This window comes from Malus domestica, chromosome 03 (assembly GCF_042453785.1).
Source record: "Malus domestica chromosome 03, GDT2T_hap1".
Lineage (NCBI taxonomy): Eukaryota > Viridiplantae > Streptophyta > Magnoliopsida > Rosales > Rosaceae > Malus > Malus domestica.
The window spans coordinates 24,541,729-24,551,981 of record NC_091663.1 but is presented as its reverse complement, the minus strand read 5'-3'; the positions used below and the strand labels follow the sequence as shown (position 1 = coordinate 24,551,981).

The 10,253-nt window shown below is 38.5% G+C and overlaps 1 protein-coding gene across 1 annotated transcript; it reads right to left on the bottom strand.

Annotated features, from left to right (window-relative positions):
• Window positions 1-974: 974 nt before the first annotated feature.
• Window positions 975-5,275, bottom strand: LOC139187683 (probable LRR receptor-like serine/threonine-protein kinase At3g47570). Its single transcript, XM_070818396.1, has 5 exons — window positions 4,573-5,275; window positions 4,329-4,400; window positions 3,657-4,016; window positions 1,560-3,560; window positions 975-1,463 (listed from the first exon to the last, which is right to left on the bottom strand). The coding sequence occupies exons 1-5, from the start codon at window positions 5,135-5,137 to the stop codon at window positions 1,093-1,095; spliced, it is 3,369 nt and encodes a 1,122-aa protein (XP_070674497.1). The 5' UTR covers window positions 5,138-5,275; the 3' UTR covers window positions 975-1,092.
• Between the last annotated feature and the right edge of the window lie 4,978 nt (window positions 5,276-10,253).

The window sequence follows — 10,253 nt, the reverse complement described above, 5'->3', positions numbered from 1 at the left end:
TTCTTTCTGATTATGGGCGTTTTTTCCTTGTATGAAACTGATGAAAGCAGCTTGCTTAATTATTTCGCATGAAAAATTTCTGCATAGCTAAAGCCTAGTGTAACTTGCATGACATAATTGCTTTTATCTTTCTGTTCATGCAGAAATTTTTCAATATGGGCCTGCAACATATATTTTCAATCTTTACTGAAATATGGGCCTGCAATATATATTTTCAATATGGGCCTGCAACATATATTTTCAATCTTTACTAAAACTTTTCTTATAACTAACTCTTACGCAACATTTCTATGCAGGTGCATGTAAAAATAGGTGCATGACTTAACTACTCTTACGCAACATGATTACAAAATAGATATGTTTTAATGATTTAATATGAAGCCATGACAAGGGAACGGGTTTTTAAGAAACTGACAGTGGCTTGACTTGTTGTAGGAATGGTACAGTGGTCAGTTGCTCCATCATGCAGATGATATTCTTGCAAAGGCAGCTAACATTCTGAAGAAATATCAAGAAAACAAGCAAACTTCCATTCTATTGGTGGCTCAAATTGGTGGAATATATTGGTAGTACCAGACGATAGAACACCCTGCTGAACTTATAGCTGGATACTGCAACAATGCTGTTAGAGATGTTTATGATCATGTTGCTTCACTTTTGTCTCGTCATGGAGCTGCTTTGCATGTTCCGTAAGATTCTAAGTTTTAAGAATGAATGATAAGATCTTTAGGACTGAAAATTGGAGTAACTTCGTTCCTTTTGTTAAAAAGATGAGCACAAATTGGTAAAGCAGCCAAAAAGCCCAACTTACCAGTAAGTTTATTGAACTACCTAGAGGAGCAGCCTCACTGCCCTATAATTATTTGTCAAGGGCATGTGTAGAAGTTTGTAACTTCTTGATATGTTGACTGAAATAACTTTGTGTTCCCATGACAGGAGTTCTTGAGCTGGAAGTGTAAATTTTTTGAAATGGATTTGGTTGGCCGTAGAAACTGAATGCTTTACTACCAAATATGGGAAGAATAATGTAGTCTTTGCAGATTGAAAACAACAATAAGAAAATGGATCCGAAAATATAGAGAACAAAAAGAACTAAGAGTTCACTCCTCCACAGTCCTTCAAATACTTGCTCTTGATTTTGGTGAGTGTGATTGCGGCATCTTTCATGTTAATCCTCTCTCCCGGCAATGTTGCAGAGCAAGCTAAAGCTAATCTCATAACGGATAATAAGCAATCCTTTCTGCTAATGAAATCACCATCTTCCTCCGCCCTAAGTATATCGGCATCCACAACTTCACCTATTGCAGCATTTGAAAATAATGAATCTGCAATCCATTGCTTTAAATCCATTTCCCCAACAAACATCTCGTCTGTTGGCTTCCTTTTTGTGAATGCCTCCATGAGTACAATACCAAAACTATACACATCCCCTCTAGTCGAAACGCTTCCTTCCATCCCATACTCTGCAAAATTTGCATGTGAATTTAGTTATACATGATAAAAAGAAAATTATAACTCCAAATAAGGCCAACATATACAAAATTGAGAAAATACATCACCTGGAGCCATATATCCAACTGTGGCTAGGGTCATGGTTTCTGTCATCGAATCTCCACCGCCGATGAGTCTTGCAATGCCAAAATCAGCAACATGCGCAACCATATCATCATCTAGTAGTATATTGCTTGGTTTCACATCACAATGAACGATAGGTATCGAGTAACCGTGATGAAGATATTCTAGTGCCAATGCAACATCTTTCATTATGTCTAACCTCTGCAGGATAGTCATGGAGCGGTTTGGAGAATACAACCAGTTTTCGAGGCTTCCATTAGGCATCAATTGAAGTATCAGGGCCTTGAAATCAAGTTCATCGCAGCAACTTATGATTTTAATAAGATTCCGGTGACGGATATTGCTTAGCATTTCACATTCCCTATCAAAACTTTTGAATGCCCCTTCTAGCTGTAAATTGAAAACCTTGACGGCGATGTCTATCCCGTATGAAAGTGTTCCTCTGTATACTGAGCCAAAACCCCCCGTGCCTAGTAAGTTACTCTCGTGAAATCCATTTGTCGCATTTACAAGTTCTAGGCGCGAAACTCTTCTCCAAAGAACTTGATGTAGCGAGGCAGTTTCTCTTACAACTTCGACATTCCTTTTGTTGCATAGTATCAGAATCAATGCAGCGGCCGCTAGGAGTATTACTGGTATGACCCCTGAGATGATATATTTAGCTTTCCTCCAATTTGGCTTAACTTTGGTTCTATTTTTGCATAGGGGAACATAGAGTCGGGAAGCACCGCAGAGCGCATCGTTGGATATAAATGAATCAGCAGAGAAGTTTCCGAAAGGCCCGCCGGTTGGAATTTCTCCTTGGAGTTTGTTGAAAGACAAATTCAGATGCTTGAGATACAAGAGTGCTTCCAATGACTTTGGGATCTCTCCAGATAGATTGTTTTGGGACAAATCCAAGAATTCTAGGCTTAGCAAGGTTTTAAATGAAGTGGGAATAGGGCCTTGTAAATAATTGTTTGCCAAGGACAAATTAATCATATTTTGAAGACCACCAATGCTACCGGGAATGTTTCCGGAGAAGTGGTTATTTGATAAATCTATATCCACCACTTCTTTCAACTTTCCGATGTCTTCTGAGAGAGGTCCAACTAGAGAATTGGATGACAAGTTTAGGTGCAGTAGATACTTGAGTTCCCACAAGGAAGATGGTATTTTAGAAGTTAACAAATTGGACTCTAACCATAGACTTCTTAGAGCTACTGACAAAGTACCCAAGCAGGAAGGAATAGAACCAGAGAGCCGATTACGAACCAAACTTAACTCCGCTAGGTTGTTTAGTTGACAGAGTTCATACGGGATATGTCCTTGCAGTTCGTTATCATTCAAATACAAACCTTGGAGATTTTGTAGCCTTTGTATTGAAGTTGGAATTGCTCCGCTCAACTGATTGTTTCCCATGTTTAACTCTATCAAGCTGCTCAAGTTGCCAATATCAACATGAATCTTACCCTTGATGTTGGAAGAGCTTAAACCAACATATAGGAGTGACGTAGAGAGATTCCCGCGAGAAGCTGGAATCGTGGTGTTTAGTGGATTCTCTCCCAATTCTAATCTTGTCAAATTTCTAAGATTAAACAAGCAAGAGAGAGTGCTTGCTGCTTGTGGAGCAGAAGCATCAATCGTCAAATTATTCCAGGGCAAGACAAGGTACTCGAGGTTTTTCAAGGAACATAGCGTGGTAGGAAGAAACCCGGTAAATGAGTTTGCACTCATGTCTAGCTCCCTGAGCTTGGAAGCATTGGAGAGGTTAGGGAGTAGTCCGGCCACGAGGTTATTTCTGGCTATTTCAAGGATTTCTAGGTTTGGAACGTTAAGACCTATGTTTGCTGGGAGGCTACCTGAGAGCGGATTAAGAGAAAGCCCTATTGCTCTTATCATGGAGTTATTGAATAGTTTGGATGGGATGACGCCATTGAGGTTATTAATCCCCAGTCCCAAAATCTCTAACTGTGGAAGATCACCAATCTCATATGGTATTGTACCTGTCACAATTTCAGCATGTTTGCATTAACTTTGTAACTTCAATTTAACTAAAAACTCAAAACAAAATGATTGTAAAACGCCCCCAAATTAATTACCTTCTAAATTATTGTCTACAAAATTAATCGTGGTTAAGTAGGTCAAATTGCCAAGACTTTTGGGTATGCTTCCACGGAAATTGTTAGACCCACACATGAACTCACGGAGCTCTTTACATTGCCATAGTTTGGAGGGAATAAGACCGTCAAACTGGTTTTGACCCAAATTAATTCGTCGAACACTTGAAAGATGCTCACATATATTGTCCGGAAGACTGCCACTCATGTTGTTCCCGAATAGAGACAAAGTAGTCAAAGAAGATATGTTGAGGGCAGGAACAAAAGCAGACCCTTTTAGAGCATTGTACTGCACAAACAACTCCTCCAGCTGACCTAAACTCCCTATCTCATTGGGAAGTTCTATAAAATCAATCCGTGTATATTGTTAAATTCATGTATACATATATAGGAGCAGCTTCTTAGTGGGAATCCCGATGTACTGTAGCAAAAGTGGGATACATTCTAAGGATCATGTACTCACTATATAGGACCTCTTTTTTGCTCTAGAATACGAGGGTCTTACATAGTAAATATACGATCCTACGATAGTCTTCTCATCTCATATTTTGCTGAAGTTGAATAAGATCCCAGCTAAGAAGGGGCTTGTGTGTGTGTGTGTGTGTGTGTCTATATGTATATATATAGTAACAAAACCAAAGTCATACAGTATACCTTCGAACTTGTTGTCATCAAGAATTATGCGCTTCACCATTGTTAAGTTGCCTATTTCTCTGGGTATGCTACCTGTTAAATATGTGCATGCATGCCAACAAAAAAGAAGGGAAAAAAACAAAGGAGATAATTGTTATGCATTTTATAATATAGATGTTAAAATGTAACAAAGATGTTGAATGTAATGAAGCAAGCAACACTAATTTATATGCCTAGGTGGTTGGTAATGGTGCTACGTACGTACCTGATAGTTGGTTACTGCTCAGATCAATTTCTTCAAGTGCAGATAAGTTGAAGATAGCAGCGGGTATGAAACCAGAGAAGCCATTACCCCACAATATGAAGGTTTGAAGTTTAGGGAAGGACCCAAACCACGAAGGAATGGTTCCCATAAAGTTGTTGTTTGCAAAGTCAATCGTCTTCAACCGGCGCAAACAAGACAATTCTTGGGGTAGAGGACCATGAAAACTATTATTCTTAAGGCCCAACTCAACGAGAAATGAGAGGTTGCCTAGATGCGGAGGAATAACCCCGGCAAGACCCATGTACGGGAGATTTAAGGCCGTGACTCTGTGGTGGAGAGCACCGCAGGTAACGCCAACCCAGTTGCAAATGTCGGAATTGGAGGCAGAGGACCAGTTGGCGATCAAGATGTTTTGAGGGTCACTAGTGATGTGAGCTTTGAGAGCAAGAAGCGCAGACTGATCTGTGCTGAAATTGGTATGAGCTATTGCTAATGCACCTGCAGTAAAGTAATTAGCCAAAATCATCATATAGATATAACACAAGCAGTGTATCATCGACAACATTCTCAACAGTAGGAAACAACTTCTCTCCGTACACAGTATATATATACTCTCCTTAATTGTAGTAGTTTTCGTCTTTCGGTTTTAATTCGATGGAAAACTTGAACACATTACATTCACATAAATAGGGAAACAAGATGATGTTACCAAGACTTGTGCACGACTTAGGCTTGCCTGGCTTCTACGTCGAAGTGAGGAGACTTGGACTAGTCGAAAGAAGACTTGTGATTGGGACTTTTTGCTGACAGCTTAGCTAGGTGAGGAGGAAAAGTCTAAGCCCAGCTTCTACGTCGAAGTGAGGCGACTAGACTAGTCGAACAAAGACTTTTGATTGGGACTTTTTGCATATCAAACACACACCATTCATTTTTGGCTTATTTTTGGCTATGCCTTGGAGCTCGATTTTAATTTTATTTTGCTTCCTAGAGCTCGATAGTTGTCACTTTACATCTTAAAACTCAAAATTCACTCTAATTTGCGCCCTGAAACTCGATTTTGATATCATTTTGCCTCTTGAAACTTAAAAGTTCTCTATAAATCTCTAAATTAGCTCCACATTACCTTAGATTTGTTAATTTCTTATATGTGAGTTTGATTTGGGTGCACCATGCTAATCAATCTATTTTTTATTTTTTTCATTTTGTCAAATTTTTTTAACTTAATACTCTCAAATTGTTGGATGGTAACACGTACTAGAGATTTATAACCAAAATTATCGCATATGAAGCATAGTCTTATTGGGTGTTGGGTCTCAAATATGTTTCAGGAGGCGACCTATGAGTGTAAGAAACAAGAAAGAGTCCACAAATCAAGATGGAACGAATTTTGAGTTTCAAGAGTAAAGTTGTAACTTTTGAGTTACAGGAGACAAAATGAGATTAAAATGAAATTTTAGAGGGAGTAGTTAAAAATAAGCCTTCATTTTTTGCCGATAGCTTAGCTAGGTGAGGAAGAATGGTGACTGCAGTGAGACTGACGTCAGAGAAATTCAAGGGCACGAATTGAAGGTGGCCTACGCCCTAACCCAGATGCAACTTGTACGTGAGCAATTAGTGGTTTGGATGTTTTGGTCTGTGGCGGTGATATTGGTAATTTGTGCTGCTAGCCGACTGAGTGCTATCCATTTTGTGCGCACAGATGGACATGCCCAAATGTGGAATTGTAGTCTTCAGTTCACTCATCAAAACAAACAACATAGAATCGTGATCTCTACGATGCACTTACAAAAGTATATTAAAGTTTCTTATTTTTTTTATAATTAAGGAGTTGTTTGATAATCATTTCGTTTTCAGTTTTAATTTTTAGGCTTTCATTTTTTGAAAATTGAAAACTTATTCTGTAACTACTTTCAGTTTTTAAAATAATAAAAACTAAAAACTAAAGGCTAAATTTTGAAAACTCAAGGAAGTAGTTACCGAAGAAGTTTACAATTTTCCATTTTAATAAAAAGTGACGGCGTGGATTTGAATCTCGTCGGTGGCTAATTTAACAAATTCTATTGTTTGACAAAAAAAAAAGGTGAAAAAAAAATGGATATGCTAAGTTGCCGTTGGGGAAGCTCTGAATATGCAAAGCTTCTTATATGACTGCAACAAGAGAGAAGGACATACCACGCTTAGAGATGAAGCAGCCATACTTGCACCTGCAAGCCACGGTGGTAATTGAATTCCAGTGAAAGGGAACAAAACTCCAGTCACCACTGGCATGACGAGGATATTGTAGCCCAGGGCCCAGACATATTTCAATCAAATTCGAGACATGGTCTTTCTAGAGAGATCAATGGCTATAACTACATCTTCCAAGTTGCTCTTCATCAGAGCTATATCAGCGGCTTCTATAGCTACGTTGGTGACAGCACCAATTGCCATGCCAACATCAGCTGCAACTAAAGGCGGAGAGTCATTGATTCCATCTCCCACCATTGCCACCGCCATTCCTTTCATCTGCATCCAAATCCAGTTTAATAAGTCTGAAAACGCTATGCTTGATAGATTGCACTCACATGTCAAGTCGGAAACAAACTTGATATAGAAAAATGAGTGAAGATTTCTTTAAGACATCAGTTTACACTAGACAAGTCATTTGAAATATAATTTAGTAATCCTTAATCTGCGTTCAAAACCAGAATAATATTACTTGTAGATCTGTGTAATTGTAATTCATTCGCACCACCCCTGTAACTATTATATAATCGTACCTGTAATTCTTTGATTCTATCAGCTTTTCCTAGTGGATCTGTCTCAGCAGACTGTTGTGCTAGGATAGCACCAAATATGAAACCAATAAGCAACAACGACAAAATATGACAATACAAAAATCCAAATGACACAAAGGATTTATACTGGTTCGGCGTAAGCCTACGTCCAGTTCTGAGACGGCGAGAAAATTCCACTAATATCAAAAGGAGATTACAAATTGATGTTTTTAACTCTCAAACCCAAAGCCCACATACACCCAATAGCTCTCACTCTCACAAAGAAACAAATGGAGAAGATGGAAACATATACCAAATTCCTTCTCTCCCAAAAGCCACAAAATGTAGCACAAATATCTTTGATTGAGTGATCACTAACAAAAGGGGATTACAAACAAATGGGAAGGAGCAGCACTGTTTCAAATGGGAGAGTCGAATGCTTTCTCCTCTGCTCTACTTGCTCTCTTCAGAAAATGAGTTCACACCTTTCCTTTAAATAAAAATCAGCCCCTTTTCTTCTCCTCCTTTCTTCCAGCCGAAAACCAACTAATTATGGCTTTGAAAAAGCCACAAAACAAGGAACAAAACAAGCCACAAAACAAGGAAACATAATCCTCATCATGATGTTCCCTCATCAATTTTCTTTCATTCTTTTGTTTTGTTTCCTAGCCTAATTTGGCCACTATCCAACAATCTCCACCTTGGCCAAATTCCGAAAACATCACAGAGAATCAAATCAACAATCACCATAATCACCCAAAGTACAAACTAAAGACAACGGGAACTAAATCAAATTCCCCAAACTTTCCGGTACTCATAATGATCTCCACCTCGACTCAAATTGTACCAAAGCCAACAAAAGTAGACCATTTCTCTACCGTTTTCTCCAAATTTGCAAACCATAAGTGCCTTGATCAAAACAAAAGGTGATTCAAACGAAGAACTGAAATTCTTCAATATCACCAACAAAAGATCAAGTACACCATACCAAAGTTGGACACACAATGAACTCCACCTGCTCACAAACACCATGGTCTTAAACTGCACCAATAGACTCATTCACATAGCATGGCACATTCTCCAAGTCAAAACTGATTACAAATTTGGCAACAAAGTCTCACATACCACATACGAAAATATGCCCTTCACTCAAGTTTACCATCATCACATGAGCACCAACAGGACAACCAAAATTTCAAATTCAAAAAATCAGCAGGAGATCCAAAACCATACCTCAACTGGAGTCTTCAAGAAAACTAATTGTAGATGATGGAGACCAACAGACCAAATAGCAGTGGCAAACAAATCCAACCAAATGTCCATAGCCCAAACAAAGTTAGAAAGCATATAACTTGCCTTCTACACGAGGGTTCCACACAAATGTTCTGCAGTGCATGTGGTGTATCCAAAATAGTGTGGGGCCTCACTATCCAAACTTGCAGAACTCAACAAATTGGCCCTCACTGAATTCAACTTTATCAAAAAAAGCAAAACCATACCAATATCCAAAACAATAAAAACACCGATGAAGAGCAACTGACATAACACAAACATACATAAAGGCTACTAAGCAACTTTCTCAAATCATAACAAAGAATCCTTACAAACTCTTAAATCTCCATATGTAGCGGAGAGATTTAAGAGTACCCACAACACCAGATTCCTTTTTTTTTTTTTTTTTTAATTTCAAATCTGGTGTAGCCAACTGTCATCATAGAACAAAGTTGAAGTCGTCATCGACGACATTCGCACTCGCACCAGCATTATCTTTCAGTTTTGGGCAATCAACTTTCCAATGCCCTTCCTTGCGACAATAGTTGCATGTGTTGTTTCTGGTCTTAGACTTCGATCTCAAATTTCCTTTATTACTCCCTGAACCATATTCCCTATCTCTGCCTCTTGCTATCAAAGCCTCAGAATGAGAATCATTCAAATTTCCAAATACTTTGTTCTTTAACTCTCTTGAATTCAAAGCGGCTTTTACATTCTCCATACAAATAGAATCTCTCCCATATAACAAAGTTTCAACAAAATTCGCATACAAAGGAGGTAAAGAACACAACAAAATCAAAGATTGATCCTCATCATCAATTTTATTATCGATACTTTTCAAATCCATAATAACCTTATTAAACTCATCAAGATGATTTTGAATAAGCGTACCTTCAGTCATACGGAGAGTGTACAAACGTTGCTTCAAATACAAACGGTTGGTGAGGGATTTGGTCATATATCTACTCTCCAACTTAAGCCACAAACCAGCTGCAGTAGTTTCATTATCCACCTCACGAAGAACTTCATCAGATAGTGATAACATAATTGCACTATGTGCTCGATTCAAAGCGTCTTCTTTTTCTTCAGCAGACCAATCTTGTGGCAAGGCTTCCACACCCTGTAGCGCCTTAAGCAACCCTTGTTGAACTAGCACAGCTCGCATCTTAACCCGCCAAAGGCTAAAATCATTCCTCCCATTGAATTTTTCAATATCATATTTCACCGACATATTCGAAGGTTTCATAGACATACTTGTACAAAGCCCCAAGTCGAAACCCAGAGCTCTGATACCACTTGTTGTGCTAGGATAGCACCAAATATGAAACCAATAAGCAACAACGACAAAATATGACAATACAAAAATCCAAATGACACAAAGGATTTGTACTGGTTCGGCGTAAGCCTACGTCCAGTTCCGAGACGGCGAGAAAATTCCACTAATATCAAAAGGAGATTACAAATTGATGTTTTTAACTCTCAAACCCAAAGCCCACATACACCCAATAGCTCTCACTCTCACAAAGAAACAAATGGAGAAGATGGAAACATATACCAAATTCCTTCTCTCCCAAAAGCCACAAAATGTAGCACAAATATCTTTGATTGAGTGATCACTAACAAAAGGGGATTACAAACAAATGGGAAGGAGCA

Bases quoted from the DNA above. Each gene is read 5' to 3' on its own strand.
- LOC139187683 (XM_070818396.1), bottom strand. From the start codon at position 5,137: ATGTTGTCGATGATACACTGCTTGTGTTATATCTATATGATGATTTTG. The intron at 4,401-4,572 runs GTACGTACGTAG...CATATTTAACAG, and splicing joins GAGCAGTAACCAACTATCAG to GTAGCATACCCAGAGAAATA. The intron at 1,464-1,559 runs GTGATGTATTTT...CAAATTTTGCAG, and splicing joins AGTTGGATATATGGCTCCAG to AGTATGGGATGGAAGGAAGC.